Source organism: Lynx rufus, unplaced genomic scaffold (genome assembly GCF_022079265.1).
Source record: "Lynx rufus isolate CCGP_SWC_20201006 ecotype Redwood Valley unplaced genomic scaffold, mLynRuf1.p SCAF_8, whole genome shotgun sequence".
NCBI lineage: Eukaryota > Metazoa > Chordata > Mammalia > Carnivora > Felidae > Lynx > Lynx rufus.
Window position 1 is genome coordinate 24,634,621 of NW_025814896.1, and position 25,641 is coordinate 24,660,261.

The 25,641-nt window shown below is 36.8% G+C and overlaps 1 protein-coding gene across 3 annotated transcripts in view; it reads right to left on the reverse strand.

Annotated features, from left to right (window-relative positions):
- Positions 1-25,641, reverse strand: part of ITCH (itchy E3 ubiquitin protein ligase) — a 146,566-nt gene that overhangs the window by 23,685 nt on the left and 97,240 nt on the right. For all 3 annotated transcript variants that reach the window (XM_047069359.1, XM_047069360.1, XM_047069361.1), the window contains 6 exons: positions 22,151-22,220; positions 16,607-16,691; positions 11,947-12,075; positions 5,574-5,646; positions 4,609-4,680; positions 449-537 (listed from right to left, as the gene is read on the reverse strand). In XM_047069359.1, the coding sequence (XP_046925315.1) occupies positions 449-537; positions 4,609-4,680; positions 5,574-5,646; positions 11,947-12,075; positions 16,607-16,691; positions 22,151-22,220 (518 nt within the window). The remainder of the gene's footprint in view (positions 1-448; positions 538-4,608; positions 4,681-5,573; positions 5,647-11,946; positions 12,076-16,606; positions 16,692-22,150; positions 22,221-25,641) is intronic.

Below are 25,641 nucleotides of genomic sequence, written 5' to 3' on the forward strand. Positions count from 1 at the left end.
AATTGAAGGGCCATTATCTGTATCAGTAATCTGTGATGGGGAAAATAACCTGATTGCTACAGGACCTTGTATGCTCTGTGGAACAGACACGAAGTGCTAGACTGAACACTGGCTTCTGGTTTGATGATTCAAAGCTTATATCCAGGTTCTAGAGCTTAGTTATATGCCTTAGGTGAGTCTTTGAACTTCATTATTACTTGTAAAATTCTATCTCACAGGGTTATCCTGAGGATTAAAATGAATGATGTGGGGGAAATCAACTTGCAGCACCTTAGAAAGTGCTGAATTAGCATTTGCTGAAATTCTATAGCTACAGCATAATAAAGGTACAATAATTTGCTACATTTCGTTTTCCTGAAATATAAGATTGAGAAAATACTTGCAAGCAAAGTGTAATGATACCTTTGGAAGAAAGGAACTAAGTTCTGAGTATTCATATTATCACTACCTTGCTACACCTCCATAATCTAAACCTTCTTCTCCTGGAAAAATCACCCACAAACGTCTTCGCAGATCTTGGGGATTGAAGCTCATTATCTACAAAACAATAAAGTAAAAGAATTGGTAAAAGCAGTTGTTGACACACCATTCCACCACTTCCAGGTTTGAAATGTTCTTCATTATAGGTAACTTAAATTCCCCACAACATAGAAGGATGTTTGTGATCTAGTCAATACCACATATACAGAAAATACATTAAAGTTTTATGTTTTATGTATTATACACCTCTATACTTTAATATACTTTATAGATACAGAGCGTGAATGCACAGGTAAGTGGGGGAGGGACAAAGAAAGAGGGAGACACAAAATCTGAAGCAGGCTCCAGGCTCTGAGTTGTCAGCATAGAGCCCGATGTGGGGCTCGAACCCACGGACTGCAAGATCATGACCTGGGCCAAAGTCAGATGCTTAACCGACTGAGCCACCCAGGCTCCCCTAAAAAATCTTACTTTTGACTTACAAAGTTGCTTCTGTCACTTGCTTAGAGCAGAGTAACCATGGGCATGGTCCTTTGTTAAGTCATTTGAGTGGGAAAAACCACTTGGTTTGGTTAAGTTTGGGTTTGTTTTATAGCTAAAAGGTACACATGTTAGCAACTGGCTAACCTGGAAATGAAAACCAGTGGCTGAAGAAAGAATATAGTTAACTTTGGAAATGGAAACTTATAAATACCTGGAAAAATACTCAAATTCTGTGTCCTACTATAGTGGTTAATAAGATCATCTTCATATTTGAAGGGCAGCACCATTACTGAACTATAATAAATAGATCATTTGGGTTTTTTCTTTGTAAAACTATGTAATTACTTGACTAAAATTGGTCCAACAGAACATTATAAGTATTACTCTTAGAATAAAAGTAACCGGACCTGGACAAAAAGAGGGTTTAATGTCTCTATTTTATGAAAGTAGAATGAACTCTTACATTTAAATATCCAGAGAGGCTCAGTAAGTAACCTGCTTATGCCAGCCAGGGCTCAGTTCCCACAAAACATATACATTAGTTACATGAATTCATATCCCACTAAAAAAAAAAAAAAATCCCTGATGTAGCAAAAAAAATTCAATGCTTATGACACATATTCTACAAATAGTATATTCACTATATAGCACTGCAAATGAAAGATATTAAAGGTTAAAACATTTCTTTTTATTGGTTTGTTTGTTTCTTGCTCCCTTGGGCTATTCCTTGTCCCTGTGGCTGCTCCCCCAAACCTATGGCTGTTACTGATTTCTCTTGTTATTCCCCCAAATCTGAGACTGTTCCCCTGGAAATTCTGGTTGTTCTTTTTGTCCTGTGTCTGATACCTGAAGACTTGCTGTTCCCTGGAAAAACTACTTTTAAGTAGTAACCTTTAATAAATGACTAATATTAAAAAATTTTTTTAAATAAAAAAATTTTCCCCCATGAGCAAAAACACTACTGCAAAACAACTTTACCACTTAGAAAGAACATTTGATGCTAATTTTGCTATCAGATTTGTCTTTCTTCCAAAGCAATCAAATTTTTCTCAAATATTTGACATTTATTTGATGGATGTCAAATCTAGGGTGACAATTTTATTTTATTTTTAAGTGTTTATTTATTTTGAGAGACAGAGAGAGCATGAGCAGCGGAGGGGCAGAGAGAGAGGGAGAGAGATCCTAAGCAGGCTCCATGCTGCCAGTGCAGAGCTCTGTGTGGAGCCTGAACACATGTACCATGAGATCCTGACCTGAACCGAAATCAAAAGTTGGATGCTTAACCGACTGAGCCATTCAGGTGTTCCTATAGTGACAATTTTAAACAACTGTTTAGTACCACCTGGTCTGTCATTCTGCAATAGTCTTTAGGTTTCAAAAGTCAAAAAATTAAGGGACATTTAATCATTTAAAACATTTAAAGACATTTTGCATCTTTTTAACACTACAATAGTAAGTTATGTTCCAAGAAACCAGCCCACCAGAGATTGACTACACAGTTGTTATGAATATGAAAATCAGAAGTAGGTAATGACTAGGGTGGGGAATGGCGTTGGAAACCTACATCAGATCAAGAGAATCATTCATAATTCTCGAAATGCTCTTAGTCAAGCTCTGCTGCTAAAAAGTTATCTGCTCCCACTTAGGAGGATGCCAATTGGCTTTACCCTTCAATGTTAATTATTGAGGTTCCATTAGGAAATGTACATTACTGTTTCTGAAACCAAGTAGCCAGGTATCTCAGCCAATCTGTCAACCATCTCAGATAATTTTCCCTCTGCATTCATTTTGAAGCTGTAACTGCCACAATTATCACATGGGCTTGATAATAAAAAATTATGTCCAGGAGTGCCTGGGTGGCTCAGTCAGGTAAGCACTTGACTCTGGATTTCGGCTCAGGTCATGAACTCGTGGTCTGTGAGTTTGAGCCCTGTGTTGTGTTCTGTACTGACAGCATGGAGCCTGCTTGGAAATCTCTCTCTCCCTTTCTCTCTGCCCCTCCCCAACTTGTGCTCACTAGCTTGCTCTCTCTCCTCTCAAAATAAATAAATAAACATTAAAAAAATCACATCCATATCTGGCTATAAAATTAGGATTAAGTAGATGTTTGTGTTTTAAGATAGTTTTTCATTGGTCATTTTAATCTTCCTTACAACCAAATCACTTAACATTTATTTGCAGTTGGTGTTAAGTTGCAAAATAAAGGTAAGAGTAAATTAACTTGGGTTCTGAGGGCAATAAAAAAATTTGTTGACTACTTCTGAAAAAATACTTTTTATTTTGGTATTGTAACCAAAGACCAATTTCTTTCCTACATAAAAAATGATTTTTAATTATGAATAACAAATGCGTATTGTAAAAATATACAAAACAGATGAACATAAGGGAAGGGAAGCAAAAATAATATAAAAACGGGGAAGGGGACAAAAACATAAGAAACTCTTAAATATGGAGAACAAACAGAGGGTTACTGAAGGGGTTGTAGGAGGGAGGAGGGGCTAAATGGGTAAGGGGAATTAAGGAATCTACTCCTGAAATCATTGTTGCACTATATGCTAACTAATTTGGATATAAATTAAAAAAATTAAAATTAAAAAAACAAAAAAACAAAGTCTTCTCCCCTCTTCCTTTCTACCCATCCAATAATGTTCATATGGATATTTCCAGACTTTTTGTCTACCAAAAGCCTATTTTCTTACTCAAATATCTATTTCAAACCAAACACATAGCTTAAAGACCTGAAACTCATCGCTTGAAATTACTCTGACATTTCGGGGGCGCCTGGGTGGCTCAGTGGTTAAGCATTGAACTTTGACTCAGGTCATGATCTCATGGTTCATGAGTTCAAACCCCACCTGGGCTCTGTGCTGACAGCTCAGAGCCTGGAGCCTGCTTCGGATTCTATGTCTCCTTCTCTCTCTGCCCCTCCCCTGCTCTCTCTCTCAAAAATAAATAAACATTAAATTTTGGGGTGCCTGGGTGGCTCAGCCGGTTGAGCGTCCGACTTCATCTCAGGTCATGATCTCACAGTTTGTGGGTTCGAGCCCCGTGTCAGGCTCTGTGCTGACTGCTTGCTCAGAGCCTGGAGCCTGCTTCCGATTCTGTGTCTCCTTCTCTCTCTGCCCCTCCCCCGTTCATGCTCTGTCTCTCTCTGTCTCAAAAATAAATAAATGTTAAAAAAAAAAAATAAATGTTAAAAAAAAAATTACTCTGACATTTCAAAAGTACAGGACATATACACATACAGATCTATCTACATGTTCCTAAATCTTAAGTACTAATGCAGCTGGCAATACTTAATTTAAGGACTCCAATTCAAAAAGTTCAAACTATTTAGATTTGGAACCAAAAGTGGCTCTGGGCTGGCAGCCATGGGGAAAACCCTCGAGTGGATAAAAACCAGTACCTGCTAGGGGCACCTGGGTGGCTCAGTTGGTTAAGCGACCGACTTTGACTCAGGTCATGATCTCATGGGTTATGAGTTCAAGCCCGACATCGGGCTCTGTGCTGACAGCTCAGAGCCTGGAGCCTGCTTCGGATTCTGTGTCTCCCCCTCTCTCTGTCCCTCCCGATTGCACTTTCTCTCTGTCTCTCTCAAAAATAAACATTAAACAATTTAAAAATGAACAAACAAAAAAACAGTACCTGCTGAAAGGAATCTTCAAACAATGTTTTTCTTGTCACTGTAATCTTTATGTGCTGTGGCATTGCCAGTTGCTGAAACATAAGAATGACTTAAGTCAACTCTCACCTTAAAATGGCCTATCGAAAAACTAAAAGGGTAAAGTTTTATTTACTTTTTATCTTTGTTTACAGAAAAAAGTAGACTATGAATATGAATTTATTTCAATAATGTTTAACCATGCATTTGTGAGCATTCATGCTAATTAAGATCATTTAATAAGTAAGAAATAAAAGAAAAGATCTCAGATGCAGTGCTTAATGGGTCAAATAAATATTTTCAAAAAGCTAATTTAGATTATTCTTGCTTGTATGGCCCCTGTTAATTACAAGTTTGAAGTTTATAAATATTCATTATAGTAACACTTTGACTAGTACATTTTAAGATCCCATAAAGAAATCATTAATTCAGCAAGTATTTATTTATATATCAGAAATAATTGACCATACCCAGGAAAAATAGAATGTAACGAAATAGAATGTAATGAAATCATTGTTGCACTATATGCTAATTTGGATATAAATTAAAAAAATTAAAATTAAAAAAACAAAAAAACAAAGTCTTCTCCCCTCTTAATTATATATATCAAAATCATTTATATCAAATGTTAAATATGAAAGGGGATGGTTACAATCTATAAATCAAAAAATGTTTTAACTCATTTGTTTGAAGATTGCTGCCATCTGAAAATTATGGATACTGAAAGGAGAACAGTTTTTTTACTCAAACTGTTTCAAATTTATTCTTCTGGACAACAGAAGCCACAAATAATCTGATAAATCTATTTCTTTGCCCTAAAAATAGAGAAGAGAGATTCCAATGCTTCCTATTTTCCCAGTTCTTCTAGGAGTTAATTATTTTCACAATCACTGTGTAATGTAAGCAACATAACAAAGAAAAGGGGGTATAGAAAAGTTCTGAAACTAACCTGACACCAGAACCGGAAATACTGAACCTTTGCCTTGAAGTCCCGTACGTAGGCTATCTGTGGTCCATTGTCTCTGAGGAGGAATGTTAATATGACATACATATATAGCAGCTTGTAAGATGATATATTGAAGGAAAGCAAAATACCACACCCCTTCAGTACTGAGTCAAATATAAAAATAACGTAGCACAGCATACTCTAAACACCACCTTAAAAAAAAAATGCCCAGGACTAGTTTTAAGAAAGAGACAGAAATTCAGATCTTTTTAAAGACATTGTTGTGGGATTTTCTTTTATATAGAGAAAAATCCAACAGGACTAAGTAAAGGAGGTTGTATCTGGGAAAGTCGCCTATCCCCAAATCCCTTCTTTCCTTGGTCCTTAAATCAGACTCCTGGTATCTACCTGGGCAGACTGCTACCTAGAATAAAGACACATTTCCCAGAATGGTTGTGTGACTTAACCATGGCTAAAGAACTGTAAATGTTATATAGGACTTCTAGGAAGGCTCTTTTACAGAGAGCAAAGAAAGCTGGAAAGGGATTTTTTTCTCGCTCCAGTTTGTTCTTCCTCCATATTCTAGCCTGCAGTGCGACTATGATAGCTGAACTTTTAGCAGCTATCACACACTATGAGGTAACCTTGAGAAAAGAGCCCACGGTGTGGAATGGTAGAACACAAAGAAAGAAGCCTAGATCACTAATGACACCATGGAGCTTCCAAGCAAGCCCTAGAATTCTTTTAATTTCATTTTCTAAATGTTCAATGTAGAAATACTTGATTCTAGGGGCACCTGATGGCTCAGTTGGTAGAGCATGTGACTTTTGATCTTGGGGTTGTGAGTTTAATCCCCACACTAGGTGTAACATTACCTAAAAATAAAATCTTAAAAAAAAAATACAACTGATTTTGTCTATTGACTTTGTATCCAGTAACACTATTAAATTCACTTACTAGTTCTAGTTTTTTCTAGATTCCTTATGATTTTCTAGGTACAAGAGTTATGCTATCTCTATGAAAAAAAATAGCTTTACTTCTTCCTTTCTAATCTATATATCTTCAAAAAATTGTTTTTTAATGTTTATTTTTGAGAGACATAGGGGCAGAGCATGAATGGGGGAGGGGCAGACATAGAATCCAAAGCAGGCTCCAGGCTCTGAGCTGTCAGCACAGAGCCTGACGTGGGCTCAAACTCATGAACTGCGAGATCATGACCTTAGCTGAAGTTGGACACTCAACTGAGTGAGCCACCTAGGTGCCCCCTATCTATCTTTAAAAAATATGTATTTACTTATTTAAAAAAATTTTTTTAAATGTTTACTTATTTTTGAGAGACAGAGAGACAGAGCATGAGTGGGGGAGGAGCAGAGAGAGAAGGAGACACAGAATCCAAAGCAGGCTCCAGGCTCTGAGCTGTCAGCACAGAGCCCAACATGGGGCTGGAACTCACCAGCTGCGAGATCATGACCTAAGCCAAAGTCGGACACCCAACTGACTGAGCCACCCAGCCGCACCCCCCCCCCAAATTTTACTTATATGGGGCGTCTGGGTGGCTCAGTTGGTAAAGCATCCGATTCTTGATTTCACCTCATGTCATGATCTCAGGGTTCATGAGTTCGAGCCCCAACTGGGCTCTGCGCTGACAGTATGGAGCCTGCTTGGGATTCTCTCTCTCTGCCCCAACCCTGCTCACGTGTGCACTCTCTCAAAATAAATAAACTTTAAAAAATAATTATTAAAAAAAATGTTTACTTATGTATTTTCGGGGGTGGGGGGAAGAGAGAGAGAGGGAGAGAATCCCAAGCAGGCTCCCCGCTCAGTGCAGAGCACGACACCAGGCTCAATGAGCCAAAATCAAGTCAGATGCTTAACTGACTAAGCCATCCAGGTGCCCCCAATCTATCTTGTATTTCTTTCTCTTAATTCATAGAACTACCAATTCAATGGTGAAAGAAGTAATGACAGTAGCTATTGTCTTATTCTTGCTCTTAAGAGGTATTTTATCATTGAGATGATGTATCAAAGTTTCCAAGGCAGCTGAGAGTTTATCATAAACTGGCATTTTATTTTCTCAAGTGCTTTCTTGAAATGATGATTTTTCTCCTTTAATATGTTTATGTAGTGAATTATATCAATTGGTTTTTGTATATTAAATCAATCTTGCTATCCTGGAATAAATTTGATATGATGATAATGTAATATCCTTTTTATAGTTTGCTGGATTTAATTTGCCGTTATTTTGTTAAAGATTTTTATACCTATGTTCATAGAAATATTAGCCAGTAATTTTTTTATACTATTCTTGTTTGATTTTGCCATCAGGACTTATAGGAGCCTCATAAAATGAGTTGGGAAGTGTTCCAATCGCTTATATTTTATGAAAAAAATTTGAATAGGATTGATATTATTTATTACTCATAGTTTTGATAAAATTTACCAGTGGAAGCCATCTAGCTCAGACCTTTCTTTGTGGGAAACTGTTTAATTATGAATTCAATTTCTTTACTAGATATAGGGTTATTTAGATTTACTATTTCTTCTTGTGTTCATTTTGGTAACTTGTATCTTTCCAGGAATTTGCCCATTTGACCTAAAATATCTAATTTCTTGGCATAAAGTTGTTGAAGTACACACTTTGTTATCTTTCAATGTGTGTAGGATAGGTAGTGATGTCCTTCTTTCACTTTCATATTAGTAATTTGTGTTTTTTTTTTCATCCTCAGGTGTACTAGGGGTTACTGATATTATTTTTTAATGTTTATATATTTATTTGAGAAAGTAGGGGAGGAGCAGAGAGAGAGGGAGAGAGAATCCCAAGCAGGCTCTCTGCTGTCAGTACAGAGCCTGAACACGTGGCTCACATTCATGAACCATGAGATTATGACCTGAGCAGAAACCAAGAGTTGGACACCCAACCAACTGAGCCACGCAGGCATCCTGGGATTATTATTAATCTTCTCCAAGATCCATCTTGTAGCTCTGACTTCTCTACTGTTTCGTTTTCATTTCATTAATATCTGCTTTTATGCTTATTTCCTTTCTTGTGCTTATTTGGGGCTTAATTTTTTTTTCTAGATTCTTAAGGTGAAAGCAGTGATCACTGATTTTATACCTTTCTTATTTATAATCTAATCCTATATAAAGCAATATATTTTCCTCTGAGGATGATTTTTTTTTAAATGTTTTTATTTTTGAGACAGAGAGAGACAGAGCATGAGCAGGGGAGGGGCAGAGAGAGAGGGAGACACAGAATCCGAAGCAGGCTCCAGGCTCTGAGCTGTCAGCACGGAGCCTGACGCACGGCTCGAACTCACAGAGTGTGAGATCATGACCTGAGCTGAAGTCGGACGCTTAACTGACTAAACCACCCAGGCACCCTGAGGATGATTTTTTTTAAACCCCATAAATTGTGATATGTTGTGTTTTTATTATCCTTAAGTACAATATGTTTTCTAATTTCTCATGACTTCATTGAGCCATGGATTATTAACAGTGTGCTTAATGATGGAAAGAAATATATTTCTATCCTAAATAAAACACTATGGTTTTATGGTTTTCTGTTATATGTACCCAAACTTAACTGAAACAAAAAATGAATGATACAAAAGTATCTATTATTTACTTAACATATCTAAATAAATTTCAATTTTGTTAATACCCAATTGGCCTGAATTTCTGGTTTTTGCTTTAAACATGAAGGTTTTTAATAAGCAGAAATGATAAAATTAAGAAGTAATGAGAGACTAACTGTGCCCAGAGACACTACAAGAAAACTACTGACCAGTACTTCTTACAAACACTGATGTAAGAGTCCTCAACAAAATATTACCAAACTGAATTCACTAGTATATTAAAAGGATTAATATTTTAATCTCTTTGACCAAGTGGGATTTGCTCTTGGGATGCAAGGATGGTTCAACATGTGAAAAATCAATCCTATACAGCATACATTAGTAACAAACACCAAAAAAAAAAAAAACCCCACATGATCATCTCGAGGCAAAAAAACTCCAAAAATCATTTGACAAAATTTAACATCCTTTTATGGTAAAAAAAATACTCAACAAACTAGGACTAGAAGGAAACTACCTCAATATAAGGGCCATATATGAAAATCCCACAGCTGACATCAAATGAAAGCTTTCCCTCAAAGGTCAGGAACAAGGCAAGGATGCCTGCTTTCCCTTCCATTCAACATAATATTAGAAGTTCTAGCCAGAGTTTCTTGCCCTGAAGAAAGGCAAGGAAAAGAAACAAAAGACATCCAAATTGTAAAGGAAGAAGTAAAATTTATCTTTGTTTGAAGATTGTATAATCTTATATTAAGAAAATCTAAAGATTCCAGACCAAAAAAAACCTACTGGAGTAGGTACACTGAGCAAAGTAGAATACAAAACAACACAAAAATCAGTTGCATTTCTATACACTATCAATAATCTGAAAAGAAAGTTAAGAAAACCATTCCATTTACAAATAGCATAAAAAAAAAAAACCCACTCATGAATAAACTAAACCTAGGAGGTAAAAGACTTGGACACTGGAAAACTACAAAAACATTGGTGAAAGAAATTAAAGAAAACAAATAAATGTAAAGACACCCTATGTTCATGGCTTAGAAGATGTACTACTGTTAAGATGTCAAAACAAACCCAAGAGAACTACAAATTCAATGCAATCTCTATCAAAATCACAGTGACATTTTTTTGCAACAATAGAAAAATCTATCCTAAAATCATATGAAATCTAAAGGGATCCTGAAAAGCCAAAGCAATATCAAAAAAGAACTTGGATGAGTTCAAAATTTAGTAAAACCTATAGTAATCAAAACAATATGGTACTAGGATAAAGACAGACATACTGACCAATGGAATAGAAAGTCCAGAAATAAACTTTTGCGTATACATGGTCAAAAGATTCTTGACAAGGGTGCCAAGACCATTCAATGGGGAAAAAGATGGTCTTTTCAACAAATGGTGTTGGGAAAATTGGATATCTACTTGCTAAAAAAAAGAAGTCAGACCCTTTGCTAATACCATGAATAAAAATTAACTAAAAATGGACCCAAAACCTACATCTAAGAGCTAACACTTTAGTGAATGCACAGAATAGGGAAAATATTTGCAAATGATATATCTGACAAGGGATTAATAGCCAGAATATAAAGAACTTCTGAAATTCAACAATAAAAAAACCAAACAACCGGATTCAAAAAATGGGCAAAGAAGTTGAATAGACATTTCTTCAAAGAAGATACACAAATATTTGGTCAATCAGCACATGAGCTACTTCATTCCCTGAAGTTGACATTTTTAAAAATCAAGCAAACAGAAAGTAACAACCGTTGGTGTGGATGTGGAAAAACTGGAACCTGTGTGCACTTTTGGTGGCAATGCAAAATGGTGTACCCACTTTGGAAAACAGTCTGGAAGTGCCTCAAAAGAAAAAAAAACCCAAAATCAAAAACAAACAAACAAACAAAAACCCAGAATTACCACTGACCCAGTAATTCCACTTCTGAATACATACACAAAAGAAGTGAAAGCAATAGCCTGAACAGATTATTTGTACACTCACATTCATTGCTGCATTACTCACATTAGTCAAAAGATGGAAACAACCCAAAAATCCATGAACAGATGGATAAATAAAATGTGGTATACACACATAATAAAATATTATTCTGCATTAAAAAGTAGTGAAATTCTGATACAAACTGTAACGCAGATGAACCCTGGAGACAATACTAAGTGAAATAAGTCAGTCACAAAGCGCGTATACCATATGATTCCACTTATATGAGTAGTCAAATTCATAGAGGCAGAAAGTATAACAGTAGTTATCAGGGGCTGAGGGACGAAGAAGACGGGAAAGTTATGGTTTAATGGGTACAGAGTTCCAGTATGGGGTAATAAAAATGTTCTGGAGATGGATGGTATTGATGGTTGTGCAACAAAGTGAATGTACTTTGCCACACACACAAAAATACCTTAAACAAAACACATTAAGCAGAACTAAACACAAAGTTACTTTTCAAAAAAGGAAAAGAAAAAAAGTAACAGGAACTTTTAAGTTAGAGGTAATGGAAATGAAAGAAAGCAGGCATCAGATATCAGGGATTAATTGGTGAGCAGTATTGTACTGATAATTTTTAAATAGTCTTTTTAGTGCTGTGTGAACCGATAACAAATATGAAAGGTCTCTAAGAGAAATTATTCAAGAGGACAATAAAAATACAAAATATTTAGTGGACAATGGCCTGTGCGCAAGCCAACTCACGAAACAGTAAGATTTGCACTTCTTGCTAATTAAAATCTTTATAACAAAATCTCAGTAATCAGTTTTACTTTTAATCTACGATGTTTAGAAAACTTACAGAGCAGATTTTCCAGTGCGGGGATCAATATAGGTGGTTGTTCTTCTATTGTGGTCCACAAAATATGGAATTCCATCTACTGTGAATCTCATTTCCCAGCCTTCAGGTAAGGGCTTTTCATTTAATTGACTACAAAACGTAGGAAAAAATACAAATAAAAAGTGTTGAAGAGCGGTTTGTTTCCCAAGTACACAAAACAAAAATTACCCATAAATGGAGCATCATTTAGATCATTTAGTCCAGTGTTCCCCGTAGTTTACTAGACTTCTCTAGATATCCTACAAGCATGTTAAACCTGTTAATGGGTTCATGGAACCACTACTCAGTTTTCAGCTATCTAATTAGCCTATATTCCAATAAGCCACCTAAACATCTTTTGGTTACCAAGTTCTGCCCATTCTGCTTTTGAAGCCTCATATTCATTACTGTTTTCAATCCCCAAGAACATCTTTACCTCGGCATTATTCATCTCTCTTCTCAACTTTCACAGTAGCCACCAAACTGGTTTTCCTGCCTCTAGTCTCACTCTGGTCCTACACATACTTCATATTGCTGACAGAATACTAAAACAGAGATCCGATCAAATTAGTTCTCTCCTTAAAGTTATATCCATTGTTCACCGCTAGCAAGGAGCCCTGAACTCCAACACCTGGCACTCACTCTGCCCTCAACATTCCCTTTCAGATTTAACCCTGCATTCTACCTCCAACTCCCTTTCACAAACCCTGTGATTTCAGTGTAGTGCTACGCACCATTTCCCTAAATAAGACATGATCAGTCACACCTCCAAGTGAAGCCTTTCCCCTTGTCCAGAATATCTTAATTATCCCTTTGTTAAGGCAACTCAACTGTTCTTTATAAGTATTTCTAACCACTTCTTTGATACCTATCATTAGACTTCGCTTAATCTGTCTAAACTTCAGTTTGTTAAGAACGTCTGTGTAATAAGACTGTAAGAGGAATAAATGAGACAATACAAGTAAAAAATGTTGGCACACAGTAAGCCTTCATGAGTATTCCTCTTACTACTCATTATCTTTGGGTCTCTCAAAGTACTTCCTTCATACTGCTAGCATAGCATTTATCAACTTTTTCAGTCTGGTAACAACTTCCCACCCTGCAACAGCACATGTTTTAAAACAGAAACCAGATTAGAAGGCAACAGTAAATTTTTGTTACACGTTAAAATAATCAAACCATTAGCATAACTATTCAAAACTGCTTACTAGTGAACCTAAGAAATTTTTACATTCTTATTTTTTAGAGCAAGCACGTGAGTAGGGGAGAGGGGCAGAGGGAGATAGATCCCAAGGAGGCTCTACCCTCAGCATGAAGCCCAATGCGGGGCTTGATCCCATGACCCTAGGATGATGACCTAAGCCAAAATCAAGAGTCATACACCCAACCAACTGAGCCACCAAGGCACCCCAGAAATGTTTACATTTTAAAGTATTATATGGGGCGCCTGGGTGGCGCAGTTGGTTAAGCGTCCGACTTCAGCCAGGTCACGATCTCACGGTCCGTGAGTTCGAGCCCCGCGTCGGGCTCTGGGCTGATGGCTCAGAGCCTGGAGCCTGTTTCCGATTCTGTGTCTCCCTCTCTCTCTGCCCCTCCCCCGTTCATGCTCTGTCTCTCTCTGTCCCAAAAATAAATAAACGTTGAAAAAAATTAAAAAAAAAATAAATAAATAAATAAATAAATAAAGTATTATACTAGGGGCGCCTGGGTGGCTCAGTCAGTTAAGCATCCAATTTCAGCTCAGGTCATGATCTCATGGTTCATGGGTTTGAGCCCTGCGTTGGGCTCTGTGCTGACAGCTGAGAGCCTGGCACCTGCCTCAGATTCTGTGTCTCTCTCTCTCTCTCTCTCTCTCTCTCTCTCTCTGCCCATCTCCTGCTCATGCTCTGTCTCTAAAATAAAAAAAAAATTGAAAAAAATTTTAATATTACACTACAGTGGGTAGGGAACTAGTGAACACTTCCTTTGTTGTTTGTGTATTGTCCTATTGGCAGCCAGTCTTTTTTGCTAGTTAGATGTAATAGCTCCAATTTTCTCATCTGTTGGGTTTAGTGAGAGAGAAAAAACTAGAAATGTTCAACTTCTCATCAGAAAGGAAGAAAGGGAGGGGTTGGAGGTATTTAAGCTGACTGGTTTTAGAGAGCCACTATTACTGCAGGATTGTCATTTTCATCAAGTGTACTTCAGAAAAACAAAGGCCAAGAACCACTCTCTAGAACAGTATTTTGTAAACTATGTCAAAGGGTTAAGAACATTTCGCTTTATTCACAGAACTGAATAGAAATGTCAGATAAAATAGACTACCAAGAATTTTTTAAAGGTAACACTTATTTGTTAGAATTATATTTGCAAGATAGGCTCAGTAACAAGTTGTCTTGAAAACAAAACAAGCTGGATAGAACTGGGTCATTTGTATTATTTATTAAAATATGATTCTCACTTTAGTTCTAAAACTTTAAAGGTCCAAGGAAGAACAAAATATGGTAACAAATTACAGAAAGGTTACATGGTCTATTCTGTCCTTCAAGAGAGAATTTTAAAGAGCAATTTAAAATGTTACCTTTGAAATTCTTAATTATTCCTTTTCGGGAAATTGAAATATTTAAGTTAAATATCACAACAATATAAAAAATGTTGATTTGTTAGTATCCAGAAATAGTTTTTCTTAAAACTTTCAGGAAGAGAATGCGTGAAGAATAAATTAGACCAAAAGAGAGATCTGGCCTCTGTGCTCCACTACTGGTGATCTCCAGGCCTCTGGAATGTCCTGCCTGTCATGAGTATCTTTGTTTGCTTGGGAACTGTGAACACCAGACTGTCAACAATGTGATTTATGATGGAGGCTTTGGGACACCCCATATCAGTTCCAACCTCTGGAGTAACTAGAAACCGAAGATACTATATTAGCTCAAACTCTGGGGAAGGGCTGGAGACTAAAGGTTAGCTAAGCAGGCAGTATGTGACGGGAGTCCCAATAAAAACTCTGGATATCAGAGACTAAGGAGATTCCCTGGTTGGCAATACTCCATGCATACTGTTTCACATCAATTCTGGGTGTTTGGAATCCTCTCCCATTCTGCCCTTATATCTCTTCCTTCTGTTGGCCGTAATTTGTACCCTTTGCCTGCAATAAATGCACCTGGGAGTATAACAAGCTTCAGTGAGTTCTAGTCTTTCAAGTGAGTTATCAAACCTGAAAGTGGTTGTGGGAACCCCTGAATTCGTACCCAGTTGGTGTGAAGAACAATCTCGTGGAGACTGCTCTCTGACTTTATAGAAGTTCCATTTATAGAACCTCCATTCCTTGCAGAGTGGAACCCTCAGGTGGTCTGATAAATGCACATTAGATTTTATTATAAGCTGAACTGTGTCCACCTGCAAATTCCTACATTGAAGTACTAACCCTCAGTACCTCAGAATGTGACCTTATTTGGAAACAGGGTCATCGCAGACATAATTAGTTAAGATGAGATCATACTGGAGTACAGTGGGCCATTATCCAATACGGCTGGTATCCTTATAAAAAGGGGAAATTTGGACACTGAGACATGCAGACCTGAAGAATGCTATGTGAAAACTCCAGCTGTGCTGCCACAAACCAAACTATCAGAAACTAGAAGGGTCTGGAACAAATCCTTCTCTAGTACCTTCGGAGGGAGGAAAGCTCTGCCTACACCCTGCTTCCTGTCTATGATACTAACTTCTATTGTTGAAGCCACTTAATTTGTGGTACTTTGTTAAGGCAGCTCTAGCAAACTAATATGTATACTATTACATAATGCAACAAAGAAAAAAGCAAGTATATACACAGTTACCAAAACTTTAAAAAGAAATTCATCTTTGAGATACAAATTTCCAGTTATAAAATAAGTAAGTCACAGGGATGTCAAGTACAGCAAAGGGAATATAGTCAGTAATGTCGTAATAACTTTGTATGGTGAAGGAGGATAACGAGATTTATTGTGGTAATAATTTCATAATGTATATAAATGTCAAATGACTATGTTCTACACCTGAAACTAAGAGAATATTTTATGTCAACCATACTTCAATAACAGAAGACAAACTTGTAATAATAGTATGTGTCTCTTCATTACTATGTTGACTAGCAAGTTCCTGCAATGATCTATGTAAACAGTATTCTGAGATAACTATAACAACTGCAATATGGTATTAAAAACCTAGGATTTCTATGATGGCAAAATCCTAGGCATTGCTAATTCTACTAGGGTTACAGTTTACAATCACAACAGAAGGAGACCCTTGATTTCAGGTAAAGGTTAGTAAAACTGAATCTGTATTTATTCCCTCCTAAATCACATATTCCCTGAATTCTGTCCAGTGATCCCAGGTTGCAAAATCCTGCTTTAGAATTAGTAATCTAGTCTTACTAATTATAAATAAGAATCTTTGGATACACAGTATATTTATATATACCAGAGAGCTCTTTCCCCTACTCTCAAGAAAGCCACATTCATTACATGAAATCATGTAATTTTTTCTCTTTCTAAAGTATATGGGTGAGCAATGTTTAAGAACTTTGGGGAAAGAACACATAACTTGATTTTTCTTATAACTGAGTCAGAAACAGGGTACAATATTTAAGAGGTTATCTATATACTAGTAACTGAAAGTTTCTTACCCTTGACTTCTGGGGTCCTCCCATTGTGTAATACGAGTGTTGTGGTTGACAAAATATACTCTACCATTGCTGTCTGTTCTCTTCTCTTTAAAAAAAAAAAAAAAAAGTGAAGTGTTAGAGTTGGCATAGTCTTCTACAAAGTAAAATAAAATGTGCTGAATTTGCCCATTTGTCATTGCATGGATTTTGTAGTTATGCGGGGAGGCACCTGGGTGGCTCAGTCGGTAAAGCGTCTGACTTCAGGCTCAGGTCTGGCTCAGGTCATGATCTCACAGCTCGTGAGTTCAAGCCCTGTGTCAGATTCTGTGATGACAGCTGAGAGCCTGGAGCCTGCTTCAGATTCTGTGTGTGTGTGTGTGTGTGTGTGTGTGTGTCTGCCCCTCCCCTGCTCATGCTCTGTCTCTCTCTCTCAAAAATAAATAAGCATTAAAAAAATTTTTTTTTTAATTTTTAATGTTTATTTATTTTTGAGAGAAAGTACAAAAGAAGGGAAGGGGCAGAGAGAAAGAATCCCAAGCAGGCTCCACACTCTCAGCACAGAGCTGGACATAGGGCTCTAACTCACAAACTGTGAGATCATGACCTGAGCTGAAACCAAAAGTTGGATGGACACTTAACTGACTAAGCCACCCAGGGGCCCCTGTAGTTTTTAAATCACAACTTTAAAAGATTTGATTTATTCTTTGAGTATTAAATTCATATACTTGCTAGAGTCATAAAAATATCATTACAGCCTAGAAACTGAATAGATTTAATTCACAATGTCCTGCCCCCAGGACCTTTCTGTTCAATCTAACCAAAGGCAGCAAGAATAATTAACGTTTTAACTTTTCATACATGACCTCATTTTATCCTTAACAGTCCCAGGAGTAGACGGTTTCAGTTTATCTGGAAGATAAGGAAACTTGGATAGGTTAAGTGATCTGCCCAAAATCTCAGAACTAAATAGCAGTGAGAGAATGGAAACTCAGGTCTCTATTCAGGGATTTTTTTTTGCATACCCCATCAACTCATTTCTTAAAATAATAATGGTTGGGGGACACAACTTGTTTCTTTGTTAATTGCTAGGCATTATTCAACCAGGGAAGACAGTGTTCCAAAATATACTCTGTTCTTTAATACACTCGGTTTCCAAATCCTACTTTCTACACAAAGGCTGGACAGAGTGCTCAGTTCTTTAATATATTGGCTTTGAAACTGCTACTTCTTTCCCTGTCTGCCTCTTGCTTTATTTAGGATTCTTCTTGTTTTCTTATCCCGTCCTACAAAATTTTCCCTGTATCCCTGAGCTTTCTCATTAGGGCTTAGAAGACATGCAGATATCATTTTCTCTTTTAATAACCAAATAGTTAAAAAATTTTTAAGCTCTGTTGTTTTGAACTATTATTGACTTCTCTGTTCTATTACTAATTAATTCTTCATCAAAAGATAATTCCTGTACCTGAATTTTTTTTGTTGACTCAAAATGAATTAAGTGAAGTAGTAAAGAATATAGAATGGATTCCAACATTAAAAAAACATAGTTTCTGGGGCGCCTGGGTGGCGCAGTCGGTTAAGCGTCCGACTTCAGCCAGGTCACGATCTCACGGTCCGTGGGTTCGAGCCCCGCGTCGGGCTCTGGGCTGATGGCTCAGAGCCTGGAGCCTGTTTCCGATTCTGTGTCTCCCTCTCTCTCTGCCCCTCCCCCGTTCATGCTCTGTCTCTCTCTGTCCCAAAAATAAATAAAAAACGTTGAAAAAAAAAACAAACATAGTTTCTAAAAGTTAACAATTTCAAACAAAATTTTAAGGTTAATCCCAAGCTGATAAAGCCATTTTTAATTTCATATGGTTTGAAAAATTGGTATCTATTTTTCAAGTAACATTTAGGTCCCTTGAATCATTCTCTAAGCAAGTTATTGCAGGACAAATCTTAGGCCAAATTACATAGCTATGTCAAGTTAGTATTTGGTAACTTTTAACTATATCTCCAGCACTAATTTCATGATTTTGAGTAGAGTAAGGATATGTGAGGTTAGAAGGGGTATGCTGGTGAGTATCATGAACCTCATCCTGACATCTCAGGTATTTTCTACATCATTTGAGCCTAAAATGGAAATAGAACCCCAAGTGTGCATAATATACAGACAAACGGGATTCTGCATCTTGTGATACATTGTGAATATTAATACTGGCCTTGCTGCTCATGGCATTTTCAGTGTAAAATGTAACCAACTTTAAGTCTGTCTCTGAAGCAAAAAGAAGCATCCACAGTGCTATAGCTGGCTACACGATAATATTAGTTAATATTCTTGGCAGACATATTAAATTAAAAAATTTTAAATATATTTGCAAAATCTGTACTTTTTTTGTATTCAAATAACTTTGAAGTAATTTTTTTTGAATCTAAAAGTAATACCCTAAGTGTATAGCTGCCATATAAGTTCAGATTTCAGGATGAGCAATTTTCTCTTCAAAAGTTAACATGAGGCAGGATAAATTTAATAGAAAACTGATTTTCTATCTATGTTCTAAGTATACACTGCTGATACCAGCAATTCTTGGAACAAACTGTGAAAAACAAAATTCAAAAAGGTGGATGCACTTGCAAACTGAAGGCTCATCTGCTTTTAATGAGATGGGCTATAGAGTTGATTTCTTCCTTTGTTGAAAGAAGTCACATGATAAACAATACTGAGATTACTGAACATCAAACCTGAATGCAGATCAGAGTACTTCTTGACTTGAATAAAACAGTAAAAAACAGAAGCTTATTGCTGTTCTACATATTCTTTCACAGCAAGTCTCAAAATAAGAAAATATCTTTAGACTTGATGGGTAAAACCAGTTATACAAAGCCCTATTAGACTACATTGTTGAACCAAAGCATTCTTTGTACTCCAGCCTCTTTAGTTTGCATGTATTAAAAATTCTTCACTGTCAGCTTGTGAGGCAGTAATGTCTAGTCCAAGCACAAAAAAGTCTGAAAGGGTGAGGAGGCTGGATTTCAAATACATATTATGTTGGGGTGCCTTGCTCTCTCTCTCAAGATAAAACAATTAAAAAAGTAAAATAAAATAAAATACATATTGTGTCACAAAAATAATGCTGTCAATTTCAGAATGTAAACACAGGCTGTAAGTTGGGGTTTTATTTCCTGGGTCAATCCTGAGGATATGTCAGGTAGAGTTTCATCTGTTACAATATACCAATGTTGTCACTGGTTCCACAAATAAGGCATGTGCCCCAAAGGCAGAGAGTCATGAAGCAGTGTTCTAAGTAACAGGGTGATCATAAACTCATTTAGGAGGAGGGGTATACCTCAATTTCTGAAGTGTGAAACATAAAAATAAGCAGAATGTAAAATAAGCAAGCCAAGATTCTGATAACTTGGGTAACCTGGGATTGGGTCTTTAGAGGCAGTATTTTAGGGAAGTGTTGTTGGCTAAAGTGAAAATGAGAAGGATCCTAGTGATGAAGATAATAATAAATACAAAAGGCACCAACCTGCAGGAAAAGCTTTTTTGAATAAAGGCAACATAGCCAACAATTCATGCTTCTATGGGCAAGGGGCCATTTTTTTCCTACAGCTGCTCTGGAGAAGGAGTAAAATGGTCTGTACTTCTGACAAAAGCTAATTGGGTCATGGTTTATTTGCAATAAAATTAAGAGGATAACACATGACCTTCAGATATATCTTTTCAGTGCATCAATTTCTCCTCTGTAACATGGACATATGACAATTCTAGAAATAAAGCTGGGAAAATCATCCATGTGTAGGAATGCAATCTGACAGGTCTAGTTCAATATGCTTCATAAAGGCAACATCCCCTTTTCTAAAGTACTTCATACCAACCATGTATTCTCCACTCTGAAACTCACACACAAGACTCCTTATCATACTGCCAGGCTTTGGTGAAACAGAAATTCACAGTTCACTTTCATATGCCCTCCCTTTGTTACACGATAATAGCAATAACAGTTATAAGTATGATCTATTACATTTTTTATCTGTCTCACAAGAGTGCTAAAGATAAATAACTCTAAGAGCAATGGGGCTTCTCACAGTATTCAGTATCATTTACTGTCCAGATTCATGTGATGCTGACACATCATTTTTTTTCTCCATTCCTCAATAAAGTAATGCTAGAGCAATGTATTTTAAAGGCCAGTGCCTCCCAACAAGACTATCTAGAAATATTAATTTTGGAATTTAGCCCCCAAATTATGAAATATCTGTGGCTCTTAAAGATAAAACTTCAAGTAGTTCCATAAATGGGTTTGCTGTTTTCTACTTTCTAAACTCTCTTCAGCTTCCATGCAAAACTATGAAGCCATGTTTATTCTGGAACCTTGCTACTATGCTATGACTTATATAATACTATAAAACAAAATTGGTAGAGTAGGCCCATCTTAAAATCTATTAACAAAGTTGAATTAATAGAACATGCCATGTCCACCAGTGCAAGGCACAATGTCACCAGCATAAGATGTTCCCTTTTTCACTTTCTTTCAAGATTACATCAACTCACCCGTTCTGAACAGTGTTTTTATTTTTTTAGTTTATTTATTTTGAGAAAGAGAGAAAGCACATGCGTGCATGCACACACACGCACGCACAGGTGGGGGAGAGAGAATCCCAAGCAGACTCCCTGCTGTCAGTGCAGGGGCTTGATACCATCATGAGATCATGACCTGAGCTGAAATGAAGAGTCGGACGCTCAACAGACTGAGCCACCCAGGCACCCATGAACAGTGTTTTAGAAGCATAAATGTGGTCAAAATATTTAAGCTTTTTATTTTGAGATAATTATTACAGGATGTTGCATAAATCATTCCAAGAATCTCACAGATCCTTCACCAGTTTTTCCCCATGGTAAGATCTTATATAACCATAGTATGGTATCGAAATCAGGAAACTGACACTGGTATGTTACTGTTAACTCTAGACTTTATTCCATTTTCACCAATTTTTAAGTTGAATTCATTAATACGAATGTATAGTTCTGTGCACTTTTAACCCATATATATAGACTTGTGTAATTACTACCACGATTAAGATACAGAACTATTTCACCACCATGTAAGAACTACTTATATTCTTAACTCCTGTATTTGCACCCACCTACAACTGGCTCTGGCTCCTGACAACTACTAATCTGCTTTCCACTTGTGTAATTTTGTCATTTTGAAAATATTACATAAAATGAATCATACAGTATGTAATCTTTTAAGATTGAGTTTTTTTCACTAAGCATAATGCCCTTGAGGTCCATTCAGATTGCTGTATAAATAATCCATTTCTTTTTATTGCTAAGTGAGCAAAATATTTTTAACCTTTAAAAGGTAAAATAATTCTGAATTCCAATATAAGTTAATTATAATAAGAAAGTCGACTTGAACTTTAATGCCTTTTTGGGCAATTTAATACCCACTTGGCACTCTGAATTAAACTAACACACCCAAAAAGCCTCCGGACATTCACTCAGGCAAGAACAGGCTATCATCCATAAATACCTGATTTTTAAAATGACCAAATGCAATTAAAAAGAATCATGTCACTTACCCCATCCAGGAGGCAGGGGACCAAGGGGATCAAATTCTTTATTTTGCGATGTAGTAAACAAATCCTGATTCTAAAAAAGAATAACAACAACAACAACAAAAAGGTGAAATAATGAACAACTTAATCAGATAACCTGAAAGCAAGGTTATGAGTTCTAGTATGTCCTTCTCCGGCCATATGTAACATAACACACTCTTACAGAGTTCACATCTTAAGAGATGTGTCACATGGTCAGTGGATAAATGCCAAAACACTCTGGTAAAGAAAGAAAATCTTTGTAAACATTAATGCTTGAAATTACTTGAAATTTAAATATTACAAATACATAATCCTCAACCCCAAAGGACCATTTTCTTCTTCTTCAGCTACAAATGAGTAATTAGAGAAATATATAAATCCCCAAACAGTCATTTATAAACAGTACTCAGAATCACTGGATGGCTGACAATAACCTTGTATTTCTAACTCAAAGAGAATTAAATACAAAACATGGTATATTTGTATATACCATGGGAGTTGGGGAGCAGGAAGAACAAGCTGTCAGATGAGTAAAAAGAAAGAATTCCGGTTTGAAAGTCGACAAGCCTAGATCTGTATAGAAGACTTCTTAAATTTCTATTTCCAATGACCACATTGGTGGAGACAGAGAAGTTTGGCTAGATAAAAGGAAATCATTTGGAAAAAGGAGTCAACCATTGGTAAGAGAGAAGCAAAAGCCATAGTGACTCTATGCAGGGCTAATGGGTATGTTCTGGTTTAAATGTATAATAAAGTGAAGATAATATATGGTCTCTCAGAGGAAGATTTGGTTAAAACCTTTCTCCTTTAGTAAGATAAAAGCAAATAAAAGACTGCTTTTCAAACAAAAATTATTAATAGAAAAAAATATACAAGTAAAATAAGGAAAGTGAACCCCGTATGTCCAGCATGAAGATTCAACAACTATCAAGACTTTGCCAAATTTTCTTTTTATCCCTCTCTTCTTTGCTGAATCATTGAGTCATTTTACCCCTATGTCTTTCTAAAATTTGTGGACATCTTACATACCATAATATTTTTATCACACTTAACAAAGAATTTATGTTAATTTTATTTTCTAATACCCAATCACTAATTAAGTCCTCACATTACATTTGGCCGAATCTCTTAAGTCTTGATCTATAGCAGTTCCCCCTACTGTCTGTTTTTTTTTTTTTTTCTCCTTGTCATTGACTTATTACAGAAACTGGGTTAACTGTCAAAGTTTTAAAGCATATGAGATACTCTATTTCTGATTTAATAGCTCTTGGAAGACAGACCTGTCAAGAATTGGCCTTGCTCCTCCAGACAGACACAATTATGAAAAGGGGTGAGCGCAGAGAGGCCAGGAAGAAACACCATAAAAGGTCTGAACCCTGGTTATGGAACAGGTCTGAAAAGTCTGGCATATGACAAACTATTTTGATAACTTTCTAAGACCCTAGCCCATTCCACTGGCTCTCCCTGGTTAAATAAGTTGGGGACATACATGTTGAAACCACAGGCCAGGAAGAGCCATTATACAATGTTCCATCATCAATCATTTCCATTCTGAGGTTAAAAATACTAGGTGTAGGGGCATGCCTGGCTGGCTCAGTCAGTAGAGTGTGTGACTCTTGATCTTGGGGTAATGAGTGGGTGTGCAGCCTACTTTTAAAAAAAATGCAGAGTGTCTGGGTGGCTCAGTCAGTTGAGATTCTGACTCTTGATTTCAGTTCAGGTCATGATCCCAGGGTCACGGGATTGAGCACCATGTTGGGCTCTCCAGTGAGTGTGAAGCCTAGTTAAGATTCTCTCCCCTCCCTGAGACCCCTCCGCTCATACATTCTCTCTCTCTCATAAAAAAAAAAAGAAGCTAGGTGTATGACAGTCTATTGACCTGGAACAAAGGCCATTTAATAAAACAGACTTTCTCAGCAATATGTCACCAAGCACCCCACCCCTTTTTAAGTAGTTGATATTAAGAATGTTCAATTCATTCAATTCAGTTACTGCTAGCTATTCAGTTACTGCTAGTTACTGCTAGCTATGTTAAGGGTAACTAAAATAGGCTGTTTAAGTTAGGATTTAAAAGTATTCTGTAATAAGAGGAAAATTTCAGGAAAATGGTCAGATTCTTTTGGATAAGAGGGGGGAAAATGAAAAGAAAAAAAATAGAACATGCACAATGAGGTAAAAGATGCAATTCAAGAAAAGTTCCAAAGACTCCAAGTATCAAACTGGTGAAGTTTACAATGAAGCAATATACATTGTTGGTGTTCTGGAAATATGCTAAATCAGTCTCTGAAAAGAATGTCTTAAAAGATCATGTACTGTTGGGGCACCTGGGTGGCTCATTGGTTGATCATCTGACTCTTGATTTTGGCTCAGGTCATGATCTCACAGTTTTTGTGGGTTCAAGACCTGCATTGGACTCTGAGCTGACAGGCTGGAGTCTGTTTGAAATTCTCCCCATCTGCCCCTCCCCTGCTCATACTCTCTCTCTCTCTCCCGAAATAAATAAACTTAAAAAAAAAAAAAATGAAGTACTGTAAAAGTAAGCTAAAGCACACATTTACAATGTGGATATGAGGGAAAGAAAAAATGAAAACTAACATTTTTATGCATCTAATATGTCTTAACCATATTAGGAACCTTATTTTACAGAAACCTCAAAAAAACAAAAAAACCCTCTGAAGTATTTTCATACATTAATAAAGTAAATGAGTCTTGATGAGATTAAGTAACTGACTCAAAGTCATATAGAGAAAGTAACTGTGGAACCAGGATTCGAACCCATATGTCTGACTCTGAAGCCCATGCTCTTTCCACTGGACACCCATGTGGAAAATAGCTTTAAAGAAGGCAGGCAAGCTAGGCATTCAAACCTAGAAATTTGGCCAGGCATACCAAAGGTGATTATAATTTAGAAAGAAAGGAAGAGGGGCGCCTGGGTGGCGCAGTCGGTTAAGCGTCCGACTTCAGCCAGGTCACGATCTCGCGGTCCGGGAGTTCGAGCCCCGCATCAGGCTCTGGGCTGATGGCTCGGAGCCTGGAGCCTGTTTCCGATTCTGTGTCTCTCTCTCTCTCTGCCCCTCCCCCGTTCATGCTCTGTCTCTCTCTGTCCCAAAAATAAATAAACGTTGAAAAAAAAAAATTTAGAAAGAAAGGAAGATGTAAAACAGTACAGGAAAAAAAAAAATGAAAAGGGTAAGGTAGACAAAAGACAAATTAATTTCACATCTAAAACCACTGGGGAGAAATACAGTAACAGTTGCCTATAGAAGGTGGAAGGAAAAATTGTCATATGAAATAAAGTATCTTAATCAAAACCAGGTAGCGAAGGGAAGGCTGCTGATAAAGATGAATTTGTCTGAGCACCTGGGTTGCTCAGTCGGTTGGTTAAGCATCTGACTCTTGATTTCAGCTCAGGTCATGATCTCACAGTTCGTGAGATCAAGACTCATGTCGGGCTCTGCGCTGACAGCATGGAG